This window comes from Ammospiza caudacuta, chromosome 2, assembly GCF_027887145.1.
Source record: "Ammospiza caudacuta isolate bAmmCau1 chromosome 2, bAmmCau1.pri, whole genome shotgun sequence".
In the NCBI taxonomy this organism is placed as follows: Eukaryota; Metazoa; Chordata; class Aves; order Passeriformes; family Passerellidae; genus Ammospiza; species Ammospiza caudacuta.
Genome location: NC_080594.1, coordinates 45,401,389 through 45,423,841, shown reverse-complemented (window position 1 = coordinate 45,423,841; position 22,453 = coordinate 45,401,389). Strand labels below are relative to the sequence as shown.

Genomic DNA, 22,453 nt, shown 5'->3' with positions numbered 1-22,453 from the left:
TCAAAAAGAAATTATTTAGTAAAACACTTAGGTACTCAAACAATACACAAATATATATGGACATAAATGTTTCTCAAAATGTTGGTTCATCAAACTTTGAATCAAAATGTTGGTTCATCAAACCATCAAATGTTGGTAAACAGCAGGAAAGACAACTGATGTCCTTTCATCAACCTAACCTTGCTATATACTTCCTACTGCCTGCCACATAACACCACAAGTCTTCCCTTCATCAAATGCAAAAAGTGATGCCTTGAACAGGAAGCAGCCCCCACCATAAGCCTTGTTGCTTGCATGTTACTCTTAGACAAAACTGTCTAGAATCATTGCTGTGTATATTCTTTAATCACGCCTCACTTTTTGAATAACATCTTTCAGGTCTGTTGAGTTTAGTCTGCCAAGTGGCCTCCCATGTGGTGGTAGTGCCTGGCCCGGAGTGATGAATGCCTCTTGACAAGCTCCCCAAGTTACATAAAAGGTATCTGTGGGAAAAAAAGAAAACTTTTGAAACTTCGGATGTTCAACTCATATGCTATCTAACTTGACTAGGCATTTCCTAAACAAATGTTTCAGGTTTGTGTGGTATGCTTCAAATGGCTTACCTGCCATATTTTCCAGAACATTTGAGCCCCAATCATCTTGAAACACATTGGTCAAAATGTTATCAAATACTTGAAGTTCTTTTGTGCCAACAATTCTGTCACGGAACAAGCAGCGTGCCTCATAAGCAAGAACTTCCAATACAAAGTCTGCAGTGTGTATCAATGAACCTACAAAATTTAATGAGAGAATTAATTTCATATTTTTATAATAAATTTTCAATTTTCTACTTTAAAATATGAAATTGAAAATGATAACATACCAGCAGGAGAGCATCGGTAAGGAAGAAATAAGAGAAAAAGTAAATATTATGAAGTGCTTTTTAATAATTTCTTTATGGATCATTACAAGATAAAATGAAATATATTCTATTAAAACAAGTTCTCTCTATTAAAACATGTGTCAGCTTTTAACAAAACTGAACAAGGTGTTGCACTCAAAGTTAAAATTAAAAGTCAGTTTTCCAGGCAATGAAACCAAGAAAAGCCAGAAGACATTTCTAAAATGAAGAGAAAGACTGATAACAAATACTAAAATAATAGTAAATACCCAAAACAGTCTGTATTAGAAAATGCCAATAGAGACTCCAAATCTTAAATACTCCTCACAAAAGGAAGGTGAGTAAATAACAAGCCTTCATCACTGGAAAAGCACAGGCACATGTCAATGTTAGATACAACTAAGAAGTCCTTAAATCAGCTAAGATTACCCATCCATTGATTGTCAGTACAGCTTTTCTGACATCATTAAGGCTGCATCTACCATCTCATGATCCCAGAAAATAAATGGAAAGGGAGCACAGCATTCTTATCACTTTTATCCTCTTTAAGCAGCCCTCTATGCAACCTTCTAATGAATGTAAGAGCTAAAACATAATGAGTAATTTCTTGTGATGTAGTAATAATACCAATTTCAGAGACAAAAACAAGATTAGAAAGCAGCCTATGAAGTATGTGTATAAACCAGGTTTATACAACCAGGTACAGCAGGACAAGCATGAGGCAAGGCTCTGGGAACACAGAAAACAACACATATGCTCAAAAAAACCTCAACACAAAACACAAAAAACCACAGAACAAAACAGTGAAGAGTAGGGGGCACAGTTCAAATTCCCATAGTAGGAATGCAGTCCCAAACCATTAACTTCCCTTAAACCATAAATAGCTCCCACACGTATTTTAAAACATTGTTGTATTTTTTTTTTTAACTTGTTTACTCTTATATTATGGAATGAACTGTCAGGCATTTTTTCCCTCCATTGAGTTACAGACAGTTCACAGTTTAAAAAGATGAATGTGGAGCCAACAGTAAGACTGACACCAATGATAATCTAGCCCATTTTAAAACTACTTTATTAATGAAAACCAAACAAGTGACTTACCACCTTCTAAATCATATCTGAATAAACCAAGAACCCACTGAGTAAGAATACATGGTGTAAAAAGGTAATGACTGTGATCATCAACTGTGAATTTTGCTCGTACCTAAAAATGGGAGTTAAGGAAAGGAAAAAATGATATTGTAAAATTTAAAGTAGTTTTCTAAGGTACCAGATAGATTAGTTTTCTAGTTGGTGAACATTTAGATATTGTATGAATGTACTCCTTGTTTAAATCTTGTTTTCTGACCATGAAAGATTTTCCTCAGAACATTTTTTCTGTTCCATTTTGTGATGGAAACAACTGCACATCTCACCTAGGACTGTTAGTGCAGTATTATTAGACAAAATACATAATTTTTTAAACAATACCAAATATGAAACATAAAGGCAATACTGAAATGTAATAAAAACCTACCTAAATTATTAACATTTTCTCACTAAAACCTACCTAAATTAGTAATATTTTCTCACTACAAAATACTTCATACTTACTCTTCTCCCAGAGAGGATATTCTAAGTACATCTTTAATTCAAGGAATAACTGCTTTTATCAGTTATTTGATCACAGTGTAATGAGACTTCAACTCATATTTCTTGGAATACATCAATAATGTAATTGGAATACATCGATAATGTCATGAAACTCCTGCTAGGAGGTGAATGCCAGCCAGTGACTGAGCCCACATCATAGTCAAAAGGATCAAGTCTGTCTATATCATGCTTCTGCCTGGATGGGGATGTTCATACATTCTACAGCAGCACCACACAGCACCTTCCCTAGTAAGGCTATGTACTGATTAAGAAAAACAAGCAGTTAAGCATTTTGCTAGACAAAAGTTCTTAAAATTTCAAGTGGGAGGCTAAAATGAATTTGTGTCCAGTTGTAAACACCTGCTTTTAACAGTGTACCATTGTAGTAGGTAGTCCTTGATGTTTGTAAAGGATGCCACCCTCATATCTCCTTCTGTGTTCATAACAGCATCCGTAACAACTCGACACACATCATCTGTGGCACTGACTGTCTCCTCATCCATTAAGTACTAAAACACTACTATCCACATTTTATAAACCAGAAACAAAAAGTACAGAAGTGTTAAGATGTGAGCCAAAATCCTAAAACGAATCTGTGGGAAAGCAACAGCACTTATTGCTTACTCTGCTTGCTTCTAATACCTAAGATTTTCTGAAAATAAGAAGTTCCAAAATTGATATCAGCTTTATTAAAAAGATATAAACTTAGATTTTAATACTGATAAAACTTTTTACTTGCTTGTTAATATCAAAAGCTTATTATTTGTAATAAAATATCTGAACTCCATCTCCTTGAAGAAAAAAAAAAGGTTTCCATACCTGTTGATAGACCTGAACCATAGATCCTGCTAGCTGATGTATTTTTGGTAAAGAACCCCAAACAGGGTGATTCTTTAGGTTTTTCTGTAGTACAGGTTCCAGGTAGGCACTATAAATAGTTTGCAATTGTTCTCTTTCTGGATAGCTAAAAAGGGAAAAAATCTAGTCATTATGGACTTTTTCTGCATAACTAAAACTGAGTTAAACTTATATAATTACTGAAAAATTTCATTGAATAGCATTTCCATCCAGCAGCTAAGAAAAATCATAATTTTATTGAATTAGGCCACTCAATGAAATTTTCTAAGTACATCTGTTGGTATGGTCACACTTAAATAAATAAACTTCAATTTCTCTAACTTTATAACCAAATACCACCTTAACATAAAGCTGCAGAAAGCAGTTTACTGCAAGCAAAATTATCCAACAGGAAACATCTTTCAAACACTTCACTACCAATAGGCACCTGTAGTTGGACTCTCAGGCACCAAATAGCATCAAATCTAACAATCACAAACTGTGAGAAAAAATGAAAGACTGGAAGAGCCACATCTTTGTAAAGACTAAATTGACAAGAGGTCCTTATAAAGAGAGGCTGAATCTGAGTTCTGAGAGTTTGATTAATTTACATGTACTTACTCAATTGCACAGAGACGAACAATAGAGGTAAATCTGGAGGTAAGTTTATGTCTTCCTAACGTTCCTCCAGCTGACATGGAAGCCACAATTTGGATGTTTTCTAAACCAACCCATTCCAGATTTTCATCATAAAATCCTTGATATGTAAGAACCTTAGATAATCAAATAAATACTTCTTTAAAGGAAAGTCAACAGAGTATCATACAAAAGAAAATATAATAAAAAGTGAGAAATATACCATTATTTATGCTTTCTTAACTGCCTGAGGCATCTTACTCCTTATAATTTTGTCATCTGCACATTTGCAGGACTCCATTTCCCTATCATTAATGAAGATGTTAAAACAGATCACAGCTTCCAAATAGACTCTGTACCACTGACAATCACCCTTTGGGCCTGGCTCTTTAGCCAGCTTCCAACCCACCTCACCATGTGCTTATGTAGCCTGTATCAACAGCTTTTCTTGTGAGAATCTTTTGGGAGACAGCATCAATGGTCTCAGTGAAGTCCAGGTAGACTATATTCACTCTCTTCCCCACATCAAGCAAGACTTGTCCCTGGTGAATCCATGCTGACTGCTCCTGGCAATCTTCTTATCATTCATATGTCTACTGCACTGTAACTCATTGAGATGAGTGCTGCCTTTATTTGTTTATAAATATCAGCCAAACAAAAATGGTATCTTATTTCTGGCTGACACCTGCACAGTCTACTAAAGCACAAACAAAACCAATGCCAATACAGGATGCAGTATTTTAACACTGAAATTAATCAACGTAGGTATTTACTACATATGCTAAATTATATCCAGTATACTTGAGTCTCTTTATAAATAACAGACATAAGTATTCACCTGCTGCAGAAAAGCCACGAGAGTACTTGTTCCCCATTTATCAGGTTTGGGTAGATTTATGTCTTTTAAGTACAAAACAAGCCTTTCACAGTCCTTTGGTCTGTACACTCGCCCAGTGTTTGTGCTGATTACAATGCAAGTCTGACTTAATTTCTGTAGAAGATGTTGAGAAGTAGTCTGTGCACTGCAGTGAACAGTGGCAATCTGAGTGGAGCGGAGCTGAGAAAATGCATAGTGAAGCAGCATCCTAGAAAACCAAACAGGTACATACATTTAGGCATAAATAAATTAAAATGCTGTGTATTCAAAGATATTTTATAGTTTTTGAATTAACATGCATATACTCCATCCTATATTAATGGAAGAGGTGGAACATGAAGTTTGCTGAATTCAGGATTCTTGCCTTTAAAACTGTTAACATTTTCCATTCACAAAATTCAATGGAAGTGTAGTGTATACCCTACACAAAACAAATAGGTAATTCAATACCTTGGTTTAGTGACTCAAACCATCTAAATAAGGAATCTAACAAAGGCAACAGGACGTGCTAAATTGAGTTGCCTGCACATGGCATCTAGAGCCTCTTGAAACGAGACTGGATATCATGTGCCTCTAAGCTGCTGCTCCATGAGAGTTGGTTTTCCAAAGATCCTGTTTCATACCTACAAGCTACATTCAGATATCTTGGATGCAGTGTGACACTATGAAATGTCTCTGTAGAGCTTCATAATTTACTTACTTGCACTACATAAGGTTTTTTTAATTAATGACCTAAACCAGTCATATTCTATCAGAAAGTCATATGATAAAAGCATTATAAAAAACCTACAGATTCTGTCAAACAACTGGAAGTACATTTTACTTAAAGTAGAAATTATTTTTACCCCTTTCCGCATCCTTCAGGACCAACAAGAAGAAATGGCTGCTTATTATTAATATCTAGCCACGGTTTAAAGTAATCTAAACCTCTCTGCATGTCAGGGGTTTGGATGACAGGAAGTGTTTGGTGATTACTGAAGTCATCAGCTGTTAAGTTTATAGGTTTTTTCAGCTGATACAGCATTAGCTCTCCAGTGTCAGTGTCATAATATGTGTCCAGGGGCTTCCTTGGATCAGGAGGAGACTCTTGCGCCCAACTGAAGATCTTTAAAAAAAATACAAACAAAGTTTCAGTTAAATCCAGATTCCTAACAACAAGATCTACCATTTCAAGCTAGTCTAAAGAATGTTCAAAGAATATTTACGTAAAATCAAACATATAATTCTTCGATTTGATAGTTTGAGACTGCCTTTGAAAATTAATTAATATCATGCATATACTTTATGATTAAGTCCTTAACTAAACAATAATATATTACTCTTCCACTTTTCATAATATAAGGAAATTAAAATAAATTGTATTTAGAAAAGCTTTAATTCTTTTTTATATTAGGCATCCTAATAAGAAGAATACCCAAGAATATGTCCCTGATGAGGAAGAGGTAGAGTCCTGTTTCTATTTCAAGTATTCTGAACAGAAAAAAAACTCACAAAAATAAATCTGAATTACATATACAATACATATAGACAAACACAGTCTGCTGCAGTGAGTCCTAGAACTAAGCAGTATGGACAAAGGCATTTCACTGTCTCTTGGTGCAGGACCAAAGGATTGCTATCTGGGATGGTTGCAATCTATCAGAGACACATAAAACATTCCTTCACTTCTCAGGTTTTTCCCTACAGATTACACAAATCAAAATCAAATTAGAGCACAGAGATTACCTCTTTTGCAAATTCTTGTCGTGATTTCATGTTGAGATTGCCACCAAGACCACGTAACAAGTTAATAATAAACTGTCGACGATCAGTGCTTCCATGAAGATGAGACAGCCCATTCATCACAGTTCCAACTAAACTTGTTTCCACTACAAAGTCATTCTGTAAATTGAAATTTATAGTAGATGTAAATATATTCCTCAATGCAAATGTGATGTATTGCTAGCATGCTTTTGTTACTCATTGCTTTTTGACATTTATGCAAATGAGGTAAGATCTCAACACTGCTATTGTTCTAGAAAATTCACTTGACATTAAATTATTTCTAAACAATGATATAGTGGTTTTAATTCCAGACTATAAGTTAATGTAATTTAGGATAAGCAATCAGAACTTTCCTCACAGATTTTGAGAATCTATAAAGAATAAACATAACTGTACACTGGAAATCTTCCTTTTGAACAGATTATTTATGGATTTTTCTCTTTGGCACCAAAGGGAATTTGCAGCCTCAGGAACAATGCCATGGCTTTTACTTTGATACTTTAAAAGTCAAAAAAATGCCATGGGTAAAAGAACTAGGAGGAAAAATAATTAGAAGAACACAACAGGACCATGTATGTTCCCCATGAGGAGATAATGCACATCTGTTAAACACTAGCACACTGGCCATAGCAGTGGGGAAGTCTCCTAAAAAATATTTTCAGCACATAAGCTACTTGATCAATGCAAATTCAACTCCTCCAGAAGGGAAGTCTGGGAAGCAGAATTAATGTGGTCACAGCACCAAGCCTGCCAGAGTACAAGAAGGGTTTGGACAATGCTTGCAGGTGCATGGTTTGATTCTTGGGGTGGTCCTGTGCAGGGCCAGGAATTGGAATCCAGTGATCCTTGTGGGTCCCTTCCAACTCAGGATATTCTACAATTCTATAATTCTATCTAAAAAGTGCTGAGATTTTTTTTTTTAATTACAGTTCAAAAATTAATCTGAATTATTCATTTAGTGCTAAACTAGAAAAATGAATCATACTTAACAGAAGCTGAAATTTGATTAAGTATTCATTTACTAACCTTCTTTACAACCCAGTTTAAAGCCTTTTCAAAATAGTCCCCAATCCAATTTTCAAGGTTGCATCTGTATTCTTCAGGCTGACTTCTTATCCAAGACTTTATTAGAGCATTAAGATCTGTATCTTCATCACTAAGTCAAAACAAAACAAGATTCAGATAAATACAAGACACCAATGTCTTTAGATAGATTGTTTTAAAAGAACAACAAAATACCAGAAAAAGTCTAGTAAAATACTTTAATAATTTCTAACCAATATTTAAATAATATTGGGCTTTCCAGTGAAGAATTTAAAGTGTCTTTTAGAAAAAATCTATAGATTTTAGAAAAAATCTATAGAGATATTTCAGTCAAAAGTTTATAACAAACACCACAGAAGGGATACGCAACCTAAAGAAACTTCCCCAGTGATTTACTTCCTAATTGTAAGCAACTAATCAGATGCTCCCTTCACTTGAGCATACCTTTCAAGAAAAGTAGTACATATTTGCTTACTTTATAAGTATGGAATGCTCTTCTGGCTTACCTGAGAAAGATCATTCCCATTCGAGATATTGTAGCAGGAGAAGCACAGCTAAGGTCGTGAGTTTCAAATATAAAGTTGACATTTGAACCAAACTGAACTCTTTCTCCACTGGGCATAGTCAACAATTTGTTGTCATCCAAAACAGAATTCAAAGATTCAATCCATTCAGGATCAATATCACCATCACAAATTATCCATGAAGTAACATCTATTTCCAGACAGAAAAATAAAATATCAAACCCAAGAAAACTAGTTAAAAAATATCACCGCTTGCTATCTTAATATTATTTATTATTCTTTCTTCATTACGACTTACATTTCTATGAAGATACTCCTCACATGCTTTACCTTCTGCTGCCTATTTTGTTTTCTTATAACAAAATTTGCAAAGAATGTACTGAGGCATTTGGCTACAATTGTTACTAGAAGTTTTCCTTGCCTTATGCTATCCACAAACAATACCACAACATGAAGAAGTACTTGAAAAGGAACGATTTCAGTAATTTCAGTCTAACACCCACAAGCCCCTCTCAGACATACCTCGGGGCTCTCGCACCATTTGCCGAGCACTGTTTGTAAGCACTCCGTCAGACCACTCCCTGGTATCCATGTCAATGCGGCCCAGCAGCTGATGCCGGGGCATGGCTTTGGGATTCATTGTGTACTGCTTCACCACTCTGCCAGTTTTACCAAGGGCTGCCTTCAACATCCGCCAGAGCGTCGATTTACCTCCACCACTGGGGCCTACGATAACTACACCCATTCTTTGACGCAGTTGTTCATATAACTCCAAGGCCTTCTTGATCTAGACAATGAAAGAGATAATGGCTATGCGAAACTGTAAAGCTAAATGAAACATGTTCCTTTACAGTATTTCTGAGATTTACTTTGCATGCAGATACTTTCTATAATTTTGGGGGTTTTTAATAATAGATAATAGCAGATATATTTAGAATTATGATACTATGGTTTATGAAGAAATTTATTTTACACGTTAGGAGCATTTCACTAAATTGCTAATATAAAAATATGCTGGAAGATACAAAAGCTATCTTCCAGCATATTTTTAATGAGAATTTAACAAATCTTCAGTCACAAAATTTCATCCAGTTCTACAATAAATAAAAACAAGGCAGAGAACTGCTTGTGAAAATCAAATATTCACATATTTCATGTCTTTCATTGTCCAAAATATTCATTGGCATTTGTATCTGGCTTGAATGAAACTGTGTGTCACATGTTCACATCTTGATTTTTCTTTCACTATTTTTCTTTGAATTACATAACTGATCTACAGTGCTTCGAACACACATGTAATTTTTTGTATACATGTAAATAGAATCTAACAACCAGTTATTCTCACTTTTTTATAAAGAGTTCTTCAAAAAAACCCAGAAACTTGTTAAATGAATGTAATATGAATCAAAATAATGCTGTTTTGTTGCTGTAGTTGATGTTTACCTGTGTGCTTATAATTTCCAAGTTTGCCTCCTCAAAGACTTGTTGTAAAGCTGCAGTTAACTCAGCATATTCCACATCTTTAGAATCAGTGCCAGGAAATACATCTTTAACCAGCTCATCAAAACGAGTGCAGTCTGCAAATGTAAGCTTTGATGTGGTGTTCAGTCGCAAAGCTTGAACCACTATGTGACTTTCATTAACTGGAAAGAAAAACAAAGAAAACAGATCAGTTTAAGCTGTGTCAACACTGCTCATACATTGAAAGTAGAATTGGAGGATAGATTTCAGAATTCCAGTTCATATACCATTCTACTTGCAAGTCAGGTATTGTAAGTACAATATATGTCCAGAAATGCATTCTATACAGATATGAGGTGGCTATGATGCTGGTCAGATGCAAACCATTTGTTATGTCAAAATCTGTAAACTTTCAGATACATGCTGGTTAAGCAAATAGAAAGCAGTAGCTGTCTTCTAAAGATGTGAAATGCTCATCCATTCCACACTCTTTAATTCCCTCTCATTTAATATCTAAACGATAACTTAAAAAATCTTTTAAAAATGCAGTGACTCAGTCTAGGCCAATATATTTCTATCATTCCTCCCTATCCTTATATTTGTCTGTCTACCAATCTGAATCTAGTGCCATGTGATAACTCTGCAAAACTCAGAGACAAAATGGTCTGATAACTAATGAATACTGACAGCATCAGAAGATCAACTTTCCTGTCCTGAGACAAGTGAAAACAAGAGTTTGAGAATCATTTTAAATGATTCCCAAATGTAGCCCTGTAATCTATGTTCTTATCATCACATAAAAGCTCAATCTAGAATACAACAAATCTTTTGTGATCTCCTGGTGAAGGTGGGCTTTCATAGATATTTTTTCTTTCCTAAATTACCTAGAGATACAAGCCATGGCTTTATAAAACTCCAGTGAACAAGAAAGCTCAAGTGAATTATAATGGTATATGATTCCAAAGAATCAAAATTAGGTATGGTCAGTCTTACCTTCTTGCTTTGCATCACTTTTCTTCAGCTGATGAAGAAGACTGCCACAGCCTCTCAAAACAGTCTTCAGTGCTCGTAAACCCCAATCATAGTGCTGCTGTGGTGTCAGAAGCTCTCTGAATTTAAACATAACAATATTGCAATAAGCTGTAGGTGACAACAGCTGAAATTTTGGGTTGGTGAATGAACACACTTATAATACAGGTTTGATCAAAAAAGAAACTGTCACATATTTGTACTTCCATCTGAAATGCATCTCAGAAATAGAGCAATGACACTCTGGAATTTTAAGAGGGGTTATATTCAACACGTACTTATTACTGGCCCTAACAGCATTCACTATAACTTCTGATCTTTGTACTCTCTAATGCACATAGTTTTAACCAAACAGGCACTTGTATTTCAACAGTTTTTAGAGTTCAATACAACACAATGCTTGTCAGCATTCATATCTTCACATTTATATTTAGTGAGATACTAGGAAAGCAGTAATTTGCTCCCTTGAGATTGTAACTGAATTGAAGATATTTTCACATCTCAACCTCCCAATATATTGCAGTATTTTAACTTATAAAGTTAAAATACTGATGACCACAGCATCCCAAAAACCCACTTCCTTTTCAAACCAGGACAAGTATCTGTACAGAGATTTGCATGGTAAACCACTTAGATTTAAGAGCTACAAGGGAAGAAAGTTAGAAAGGTAACTTTACTAAGGAAGGGAGAGGTGGGGGGGTGACAGCTTACCTTGCTAGATTAAAAATAGCCACTAATTTTCTACCCAGTATTTTAGCATCCTTAAAGCCTTCTGAATACAATATAACTTCTGCAATGAGTTCATTGTCTGGATGAGTCATGGCAACTGGCCTGAAAAGTTGCTTGAGGTTATCGGGCAGCTTTTGTCTTCCTCCATAACCTTTTCCAGCAGGATTCAGCGTGATAAAAATTCCAGAATTCGGATCCATTTCAACCTAGCATTAGAAGTGCATTGTAATGATATGTTGTCAGATGAAACAGCACTGAGAAATGCTGGGTGGACCATGTTTAGTTACAGTAGTCAGTTTTTAAATGTGGCCAATGTGAACAAGATAATTAAGATTTGCTGTACCTTTTTGCCAAGCATGTCACATACAGGACTGTGTTTCTTCAATGCATGTTGAATAGTCTGAACCTGCATGGATACTGCAGACAATACAGCTTCCTCAAGCCTATTGAATTCATCAAAACATCCCCAGGCACCACACTTCACTAAGCCCACAAATATGCGTCCCATTGACTTCACATCGATGCCCTTGAAATTGAAAAGAATGTTGTCAAAATTCAAATAACAAGAAAATATAAAAGAATGTCTTCCCATCCACTAAAAAGCAGGTCCCTGAAAACATCCACAAATTTCTAATGGCAACTGACAAACCATTTAGAATAATTTCCATAATAATTTCAATAAAACTACTACTACTACAACTACAACAAGTACTACTACTAATAATAATAACAACAACAATAACGATTAATATTATAATTTTAATATTATTTATGGAATATAATATTGCTTTATGAAGTATGCATGTAGATATCCATTTCCTAAATTAAACAAAACCATATTCACCTCATCACAATTAAAGACCAATACTTGTCTTCCAAGAATCCCACCCAAGGCTTTTACTGATTCTGTTTTCCCAGTTCCAGCTGGACCATAGGGATTTCCTCCAAGGCCCATCTTCATGGCCTGAGTAAGAGTTAGGTAACACTTATCTGTCAAAGGTGTATAAACAAGTTTTGGGGAAATCCCCTGCAGAAACAAAACAGATTATATTGATTGGTAGACAGAAAATACTGGCAATTTAGTTACTTTTATTTTATCATAAGTAATTAATTTGATAATATAAAGCAACAGCCAAAACTTCTGTGTCATTAAGAATATGAATTTGTTTACAAAGCTGTCCTGGTTTTATATCAAATGCCAATGTATAGTTTAATTTTTTTCACAACTACATATGAAACAGCATTCGATATATAAAAACAAGCATATTAAAAAATATGTAGATGATAACTTGATACAATTTATATTTACCCCATCAGCATTAGAAATGAAAATTATTACCCTCTCAATATTATCTATGAAATAGCATGTTAAGGACATAATAAAGTTTAGAAAAATGACAACAGGTCGGAGACAATCAGCCGCATGTATGAAATGAGTAAGTGTTTTACTCATACATAAAAGCCACTATGTAAAAATATCACACCTGATATTCATAAGTATATTGGAGTTCAGCATCTACCATCTGAACGTAACATTTTTGGTCATTCATATAAAATCTCAGCTGCTTCTTCCATGCCCAGTCTTCAACACTGTGAACCTCAGCTTGATTCAGCTGCTTCACCACATCAATGTTATGAATGATATCAAGAATCAGAGCTTTAAGCTTGAGCTCAAGAATTCCAGATTCTACAAATAATCACAACAAAAGAAAAAATCACTCTTGTTTAGCAAAGAAGACACGTTACCAATTCACAAGTTCATTGCGCTGCTTTCTATTATCAGCAGATTTTAATTAGATTTTGTTTGAATTATATAAAGGTTTTTTAATTTTTTTTTATTTTCTAAAGCAAGAAGCGTAAAATAAGATCCTGACAGACAATGTAAATCATGTAACTTTAGTCATTTTGATGCGACTTTGTCTGCCTCTATATGGTGGGGGGGAGGTGGGATTTGAGACAGAGGAAGAGGGGGAGAGGAAAAAGGAGAGGGAGAGGCTTTTCTGCAAAGCAATTTATGCCAGGAGTCTGACATAGACATGTCTACTTCAGCAATCAGTGGCTCAGCCTGCTGAGTGACCTGTTGAAAATCTCAAAACCATTCTACACACACTCTCCAGATTTTACTCAGAATAATTGTGGTGATGTGGAGTGAAAGTTCATTAACAGATTGGGTAAATTAAGTATACTCTTAGAGCATATTGTTTCATTTAGTTTCATTGAAAGAAATCAATGTTTCTGTGTTTCTATACCATTCCATGATGGGAATTAAATCAAAGTAAGTGAGAATAATCACAACTCACCTCCAAATCCCACCTATTTTCCAAACTAAAGCATAAATATAATGTATTATACAAGAGATGAAATGAACACTGTAACTGAGGAAATTTCTCTACAGAAACAGCTATAGAAAGAGCACAGAAAGGGAGCTCAGATAAAGAAACACACTTACATACTTCTGGAGGTAGGTGATATGAATCCTGATTCTAATTAATGTATCAGATGTTTACAGTTCACAAATTGTAAGCTAAAATTTAATGCAGTAAGCAGCTATACAAATGTGGTTGAAGATTATCAACTACATATCGAGTCTTTTTATACCTAAGATAAAAGCCATCTCACCTAACCTGCAGTGTAGAGTTTTTTATCTGAAGTAGTCACTCAAAGCCCCACATCTCATGAAAAAAAAGAAAAAAGCACTGAAAGGCATAATTATTCTAACCCATTCAGACTATGTAAGATCTAGAACAATCATGTCTTGAGAATAACTAGCTTATTTTGACTCAAAGGTACTCAAAATTATTAGCTCAGAGGCAGATGTGGACGTCTAATATAGAAAAAGAGAATAACCTACACAGTTGGACAGAATATACTGGCTTGACACAACGTACCTCAACTGTTGTTTACCCACTTCCTGTGAAACAGTAGATACATAAGCTAAAAGACAGAAACGTACTAAAAAAGTTCAGAAAAGAGGTCTCCAAATATATAAACTCTCCAAGACAGTTTCTAAGATATATATAAAAATCCTTTTGTTTACTTTGAAATATTAATGACTCTAATCTGGGCTGCAATAGGTGACTTTATGTAACTCAGCTTTGTGAACTCAAACTGAGACACATTTATATACTTTCCTGTTTAAAATAAACAATGTAAAATACTACACAACTGCAGTCATAATAAAGAATTATATATTAAATATCATTTTAATACCTGTACTCCCAGTATCTTCTATGTCACTACCAATGCTAGTATAATGGTCCAGTTTAGCCGTAAGTTCTAATTCTAATTGTTGCAGATTATGGGTTTTGATAGCACTTTCAACATCTTCAGTGAACAGAATTTGTTCTGCCAAGGAAAGAATCTTTGGAAGAGAAAGTTCAAATTATATTTTGTAAATACTGAACACATATGAAAATTAACCAGTTTTTCAATTAATTTGTAATTGCTTATTATGTCTGATATTTAAAATATTTTATTGTATAATTTTTAAACAAAGCTCTACATTTGCTTTCATCCTAAGAACAAGTAAAGCTATCAAAAAACCTAGCAAAATTTTGCCTAAACTTGCAACACAATCTAAAACAGCAAATCTTTTTCATTAAGTGGTATGTCAAAATGCCATGCAAAAGACTTGAATATTTCAAATTTTGCAAAGGAATTTAGTAAGAGCACATATTTTTAAGGACTTCACTACATGATCAGTGAATAAAATGGACTTGATTTGGGTTATTTTCTTCCAAATCTAAAAAAAAATAACTTATTTTGTAATTCTAAGACTACACAGTGGCACTGTTGGATCAACTACTACCTGGGAAGGAAAGAGTGATGGATCGATTGAACCTTGTGATTTTTTCCCAGCATCAACACAGTCAATTAACATTTTTTTCAGGGTCTCCTTCATCTCCAAAGCCAAACTGTTTAGCCACACCTGAAAAAGAGATAAAAAACCTCAAAATTATATTAGAAACTAATATCTCAATGATGTTTGAACTAGACTAGGATGTGATTTTTCTTACCTCCACATCATTTGATAGAAGAACTTTATTTCTAAGTGGCACAGTTTCTCCTTCTACAGACTTCATGGCAATAATGTATTTAAATTCTTCATCAAAGCTCACACTATTAATGCCTATTAATCAGAAAACATCAATAAAGTTATATATACTCAAAGTCAAATATTAATTACTAAGTGTCTAGTCATGGAAAGAGAAGAACTTCAACATATTACATGGCTTCAAAGACACTTATCTCAATAATAAGTAAATAAGTAAGTTTCATAAATAAGTAAATTTCACAAATAAAGATTAAAGCATTACCAGCAAAAAGTTTCTTAAGATGAGACTGAATAACCAGAGGATTCGTAGACTGTCCTAAAATTTCTAATAAATCATCATCTCCAACAAAATAAAATCTTGGAAATGCTGAGCGCTTTTCCTATATAAAAACAGAATAAATCAATTTTGTTGATTTAAACCCAAGCTTACTGACTCTCTTTATAAAAAAATGTATTAATGTTCACTGTACCTCTAAAAACTCATTCAGAGATTTCTGACACCTCTGAAGTTGGTCAAGTATGGTAGTTAAGGTATTTTTTATTCCTGCCCGGGCATTCAGTGATGTTATCCTATTGTCACTCTTAATATCTGACATAATGGATCTTGACAGAAAAAAAAAAAAATCATAAATAAATTATAATTTTAATTTTAATATTATATATATAAAGTTATGTGAAAAAAATAACACACAAACAAGTAATATAAACAGCTGATATATAACTTTTACATTTTGTTATTAATGATGAAACATTTCAGAATTTACCTCAACATCTCTCCAATGTAATTTAAGAACAATTTCCTGCTAAAATTTCTCTACCCAAAGCCAAGATAACTTAATTTTTTGACTTTTATTTCCATTTAAGTTATTTCAACTCAAGCCAAGACAGATAATGGTACATATTTTTCCATATTTCTAAAACCTACTCCCTTTTTTATCTTTTTATTTGTTTGGAACAAATAAACCATCTGTTTCCTCCAAAACTGTGTCACTTTCTTAGTGAACAAAGTGATAGTCTTCAACATGATTCTTGAAAAAACAATTCCATCCCCTCTGGTTCTGCTGCTAAGACTAACCTTGTGTTTGCCTGCCTTGCTCACAATCTTTGATACTTCTCAAGATTCCCTTCTTCACATGTTCCCCATTAAATGAAAACATTACTACTTTTATTCAAATATATGTTGCCATCACACATATATATCTTCTGAATTCTGAATATATATCTTCCTGCCACCGACCTTTTTGTTCATACATATGCCAATTGTTCCATATATTTTCACTATGAAGAATGTTCCAGACTACATGTCAAAAGATACTACAAAAGGTAAGTTGCATTCCATAACACTAACCTAAAGTTTTCATCAACTCTGTTAAAACGAGCTTGTTCTTTGGGGAGAGCTCCACGACCAAATATGGGTTCCAAATAGACCCATTTCCTTTGAATTTGGTTTAAATTCTGCAGGTACTCATCCAAGTCAGCTAGCTTTTTTTCCCAGATGGACACTTTATCTTCAAAACCTTTGTAATACGGGGAGTCCTTAAGAGATTGCAGAAGGCAGCGATGATCTCCAACTTGATTGACTGTGTCCTTCCAGTCTTTAATAAGCCTGATAGTCTTGCCTTGGCTATCTTCATAATCTGTTAACACAAAGACAGCTCCAACTCCCCAGAGTTCAAGCTCACGTAATGCTTCTCTGATTGTGATTTCACCTTGAGCTCGACAATTCAAATCCTATTTAAAAGCAAGAATAGATCTCATATGAAACTACAGAGCTTGCAATAACCTCTCCATTCAAAAATATAACACAAATTCTACTTCTACAGTATTTAAAATATATGCATATGGAAAAACATATACCACATAAAGTAAGCTATAAAATAAATATTGATCCTGTATTTAATATTATTCATACCTTAAGCTCCATTGCATTTTCAATAATGGCATCTGTCACTTTTAATAGATCTCCAAATAGCAACCCCTCAAGTGTAGTGCCTCGGGGAAGACCCAGAAGACGAAAGAGATCCAACCAATGGTCTGGAGAAAGATGTTCTCCTCTTACATATTTTAGGAGTGGAATTATCATCTATAGAAAAAACACACAGGAAAAACCATGTAGGTGTTAGGAAAATTGCATCTCTTTGATTACAGAGTGACATGCCATTCAAATAAAAATAAAATTTAAATTCTTAAACTGAAGTACAATTTTTCCAGTTCCTGAATTTAAAGTTTGGGAGTATGATTCTGAAGACAACTCACTGTAAATCTGTGTCTATGTAAGCTGTAATGACCACTCTGTTTACTGTAGAGAACTAAAAGTTCCCAAAATTAAGTGAAACGTTCAAAACACTATCAGAAGACATTTTGTTAAATATTAACATGGTTTTATTGTAAGAAATTAACAATGAGGTATAGAATGGAGTACATTACCCAATAATACCAAAACACTTTTTGTTTCACAGGACTTTTTGAAATTCATAGAATCACAGAATTATTTGGGTTGAAAGTGACTTTAGAGATCATGTGGTTCCAACCCCCCTGCTGTGGGCAGGAACACCTTCCACTAGACCAGGTTGCTCAAAGCACCACCCAACCTGGCCTTGAACAGGGTAATTAGCATCTTACTTTATATTTGTCCACTTCTTTTTGCAACTTTACTGTCATTACAGTATGTTCTTTCATCTTCCTCAGTCTGTCATGCCAGTTAAACAAAAATTCTTCAAATAGGTATATCTTACTTCTGCAGAATCAAACATAAAAAGGTCATAACAACACAGTACTACAACCACACCTGTATGCCCATTAAAAATAAAGTAACAAGATGTTACCTAAAAGTAATCCAGTCTTCTTTGGCTTTTTCCTGGAAACCTTGATAAAACTCTTCATACAGTGCCCAGACATCTGCACAACTCTGAATATCTTGACTTACAGCTTCTGACAATGATAAGTCAGGCTCCTCCAACTTAAAATGAAGGCATTCTTCACTGCATAAAAAGATCATTGCATTATGCATATTCCACTGTACTTTTATGGGTTAAGAAATGGTACCACACAAAAATCATCATACTTTTTTAAGAAAAGTCATTAGTTTTATTGAAGAATATTGCTACCAACTGCACTTTCCTTATAATCCCCTTCTTGAATAAAAATAATAAAGAAATATGAGTGATAACTCTTTCACACAATAACCTTCTCCCATAATCACTATCATTTTCCATGAACTTTCATTTATTTTTTATTTTTGAGAAAGTTGAATTAATTTGTGCCCTCAAAATCCAAGCTGGAATTAAAATATTTTTGAATTGATAATTTCTTCCTGGTGGTAAAAAGAATATGCTAATTTTATTTGCCATCATTTACATGCCAAGGTAAGAAGTTAAATAGAAAACCTTATCTTCAAGATCTGCAATAATGAGCACAGACACCTACTGGGAGAGGTGAGCTCCTCTCTACTTAAGTTACAAGATCCCAAATCTTCTCTTAGTGAGAATTTCAAAAGTCAGAATTAAGCCTTTGGGGTACAAACTTCCTTTTGCAAGACCTCAAGAGACTTCTCAATATATTTATGCAAAAAACATCTAGAAAAACTTAGCTTAAGAAATTCATGTTACGTAAAACCAACAAAAAGGACCCTGAAAAGCTAATGAAAAACATGTAATACAAATTAAATTATTTGCAACATCTGTTGTGATAAAAATTAGTGAACATTTTCTGAGATACTATTGCTGTAAAAGATCAATACATTAATGAATAAGATATACAGGGAAATAAACACACATACATGAGTTTTTCTTTCATGATTTTAAGTTCATCAAATTCTTTTTTTTTTTCCTTTATCATCTGAGCACTTTGTTCGAGTACATCCTGACCACCTTTTTCAATTACATCATCACTTGGCTTTAGCTGATCCCAGCGAGCTTTGAATTTTTCAAGATCTTGAAGATATATATTGACACGTGAAAGCACATTTCCTTTCATCACTTCCATCTGCAAAGCAATAGGCATAATTACATTCCTTAATGGTTTGTATCTACAACTATGATCAAAATCTATGCATCAGCTTCAAAACTTGATAATGACTACTTGATCAAAAATCAAACTCAAACAACTTCTTGTAAAATACCTGAAGAAAGAGTTCAACTTTATTCTCCTCACTCTTCTTCTTTTAAAAGGGGCACTACTTTTTTTATCATGTTAGTACTTGAGACCTATTCACTCACCCTATGCTACCTACTTAGGCTTGCCTCTTATAGCATATAGAAAAAATGCTACATGTATGGCAAATTAATTTCTTCAGCAGAACTTCAAATGAGTTAAGTAGTTTGCTTATGGACTGGAATTACAGGACTGTGCATAGGTTAGCAAAGTTAAGCGAAAAGAAAATAAAAAGCTTCAATACTAAAATCATGATAAAGAAATGAAAATGCTATATTTAAGCTGTTATCCTCTTTTCCTCTGTTAACCATTGCATTTATGAAGCCATTTCTGTCACGAGAAAGTTGATTTGAAACAGAACTACAACAATAGAACATTTATTTTAGCATCAGTTCAACGAAAGTTTCCCCTAGTTACTGCTTCAGAGTTAACAGTTAGTGCTTAAGAGTCTAAGCATTCTTCCTCAGACAGCTCTCCCTCAACTCAATAATGCCCATGTTATTATTGAACTGACAATATTTATGTATTTAATCTAAGAAAAAAGTATTGTTCCAGACATACTCAAAATAATTTCAACATTTTCAAGTAAAACTTTAAGCTTTCATTGCTACCTGTTCGGCAATCATAAGCTGGTGGCTTTCCATCATTAATTCAAATTTATCCCATGTAGCTCTTAGGTTACTGATACTGTCCAAACCTGCACCAGCCACAGTTCGCAGAAGTTTGTTTTTATCTTCAGCCTCTTGAAACAGAAGAAAAATCTAAAATCAGAAAGATCTAAAGTAAGTATGCATGTAAAAATTCAGCAAATTCTGTTTACCTAAATCAAATACAAATTAATCACCAATTCTGTATGCACAGATAATAAGCTTATATACAGCTGTTTTTTTTAATATTGCTTATAGAATAATATTAAAATATTTGAAAAAAAATAGTATCTGAAGTATTTAGAGAAATACTTCTAAATTCTAATTCTAAACCTTGATCCTAACATGAGATATACAGAAGTGAATGTTAACTATGAAAGAGGTGAGTGCCACCTTATAGATTGAAGAGATCAACTCAGTTAAATTGAAGAAGAGCAGCAGCGCAACAGAATGTGATAAATCTCTGCATATGTTTGCTGGCTTTGGCTGGCATGCAGGTCATTTTGCTCTTAGTAAATGTTCTGGACTGCTCAAAGTGCTTATAAAAGAATTGGAAAAGAAGACCAGTCTGTGAGATTATTAAGTTTGCTAATGATAGTATGTTATTTCAGGCATTAAAATACTTCACCTGAGAAGAACTACAGAATGAATGCATAAGAAATAATAACTGATGATAATAGTGACAAGCAAAATTAAACTAGATAACCATGAAGTGACAGAAATGTGAAAAAATAAATTTCACATGTACAAGCTGAGTTCTAAGATAAAAACTGCACTTGACTGCTATCTTAGGCCTATGACAGCTAGTTTTACCAAAATGTGAGCTAAATCTAAGGAGTACGAAGCAAAACTAATATTATGAGTCACAGAGACCAAAAAGATAATAAGAGGTAATATTACAATTTCATCATGTAAATCCATGGTTTATTCAGATCTTAAAAGATTTAAAAAATCTGTTGGTCACACAGAAAAATGAAATAGAAAGAAAAGACTTATCAAAAGGCAACAAGGATAATCAAAGTTATGAGTGGGCTTATGCATAAGAAAAGATGAGAATAACTAACACTATTCAATCTGCAACAGAGATTGCTGATACTAGACACAACAAAGTAGAATACAGACATGTGCCATGAAAAGGAAGAATAGGAACTGTTTGGTCCATATCTCTTCCAATATAAGACATATATGGCCTGAAGTTAACAGATGCCAGTTGGAAAAAAATAAAAAGAGGGCTTCTACAAGTAATGGGTAATTGATCTACACTTTACCAGAGTATATTTTGGATGTCAAACATATGTTTGCTCTCAAGAGAAGACAAGGTAAGGCTGTGGAAAAGAAATCCACTGTGTTCTTATATGCTCAGGAACCACATAAAACTCAACAAGGTTCAGGTTGAAGGTTAGAAGTAAAAAGTATCAAAAAAGATACCCTGATTTTATCACTCCACTGCTGGACACAAATTACTCTGCTACATGGACTATTGCCCTATGTGACCTGAGAATGATCTTTACTAGTTATTTTTAAATTTAAGTTTCCATACTAGAAAGAAATTACAGTTTTATAGCTGTTGCTCTGGATAGAATAAAATAGTCTCTTACCCCCTCTTTTCGTTCATGTAGGCTTAAATATTTTAAATTGTCTTCTGCTACTTCCTCTACAGTCTGGGGCCTAATCACTAGTGTTTCCATGGCATCAGTGAGAAATGTAGAAACATCACAGAGGTGAGCTACATAAAGATGGAAAACAAAGTTACCATGGAGAGAATATTTCTAGTTTTAAATATCCAAGTCAGACAAATGCACAAGGATACAGCATTAGTCGTAAGTATGCAAAGTATTTATTTAAAAATTGCAGACTCCAATCTTGTCTACTACCTGAACAAAAACTGTACATTTTTGTTTACAAGTAGCTTTCCAAATGTAATCCACTGTGTCCAGTGTATGATTTAGACCATAAGTATCAGAGCTCCTTCTGAACATTAAACATAACATTAAACATAAATAAGCGAGGCATTTATTTATATACTTTCAAAGGTTGTAAAAGTCTTTTTTTTTTTTTTTTTTTTTAGGTAAACACATATAAATTGGTTTTGGGTTCTTTGGGTTTTTTTCTATTTATTTTGGTTTGGGTCTTTTAAAGAGGCTAACTAACCAAAGCCACCTTGCTTTACATATTGAGAAGATTCAC

General features: G+C 33.9%; 1 protein-coding gene across 1 annotated transcript in view; it reads right to left on the bottom strand.

Annotated features, from left to right (window-relative positions):
* Positions 1-22,453, bottom strand: part of DYNC2H1 (dynein cytoplasmic 2 heavy chain 1) — a 142,836-nt gene that overhangs the window by 104,138 nt on the left and 16,245 nt on the right. The window contains exons 20-48 of the mRNA XM_058800623.1: positions 21,865-21,992; positions 20,231-20,380; positions 19,246-19,451; positions 18,293-18,448; positions 18,090-18,204; positions 17,380-17,550; positions 16,816-17,198; positions 15,938-16,070; positions 15,730-15,847; positions 15,430-15,542; positions 15,222-15,341; positions 14,624-14,774; positions 12,898-13,100; positions 12,258-12,440; positions 11,757-11,939; positions 11,396-11,619; positions 10,649-10,764; positions 9,638-9,837; positions 8,717-8,981; positions 8,177-8,384; positions 7,653-7,782; positions 6,588-6,743; positions 5,708-5,967; positions 4,824-5,070; positions 3,971-4,122; positions 3,332-3,476; positions 1,982-2,084; positions 603-770; positions 358-482 (exon numbers count right to left, since the gene is read on the bottom strand). Coding sequence (XP_058656606.1) covers positions 358-482; positions 603-770; positions 1,982-2,084; positions 3,332-3,476; positions 3,971-4,122; positions 4,824-5,070; positions 5,708-5,967; positions 6,588-6,743; positions 7,653-7,782; positions 8,177-8,384; positions 8,717-8,981; positions 9,638-9,837; positions 10,649-10,764; positions 11,396-11,619; positions 11,757-11,939; positions 12,258-12,440; positions 12,898-13,100; positions 14,624-14,774; positions 15,222-15,341; positions 15,430-15,542; positions 15,730-15,847; positions 15,938-16,070; positions 16,816-17,198; positions 17,380-17,550; positions 18,090-18,204; positions 18,293-18,448; positions 19,246-19,451; positions 20,231-20,380; positions 21,865-21,992 — 5,012 coding nt within the window. The remainder of the gene's footprint in view (positions 1-357; positions 483-602; positions 771-1,981; positions 2,085-3,331; positions 3,477-3,970; positions 4,123-4,823; positions 5,071-5,707; positions 5,968-6,587; positions 6,744-7,652; positions 7,783-8,176; positions 8,385-8,716; positions 8,982-9,637; positions 9,838-10,648; positions 10,765-11,395; positions 11,620-11,756; positions 11,940-12,257; positions 12,441-12,897; positions 13,101-14,623; positions 14,775-15,221; positions 15,342-15,429; positions 15,543-15,729; positions 15,848-15,937; positions 16,071-16,815; positions 17,199-17,379; positions 17,551-18,089; positions 18,205-18,292; positions 18,449-19,245; positions 19,452-20,230; positions 20,381-21,864; positions 21,993-22,453) is intronic.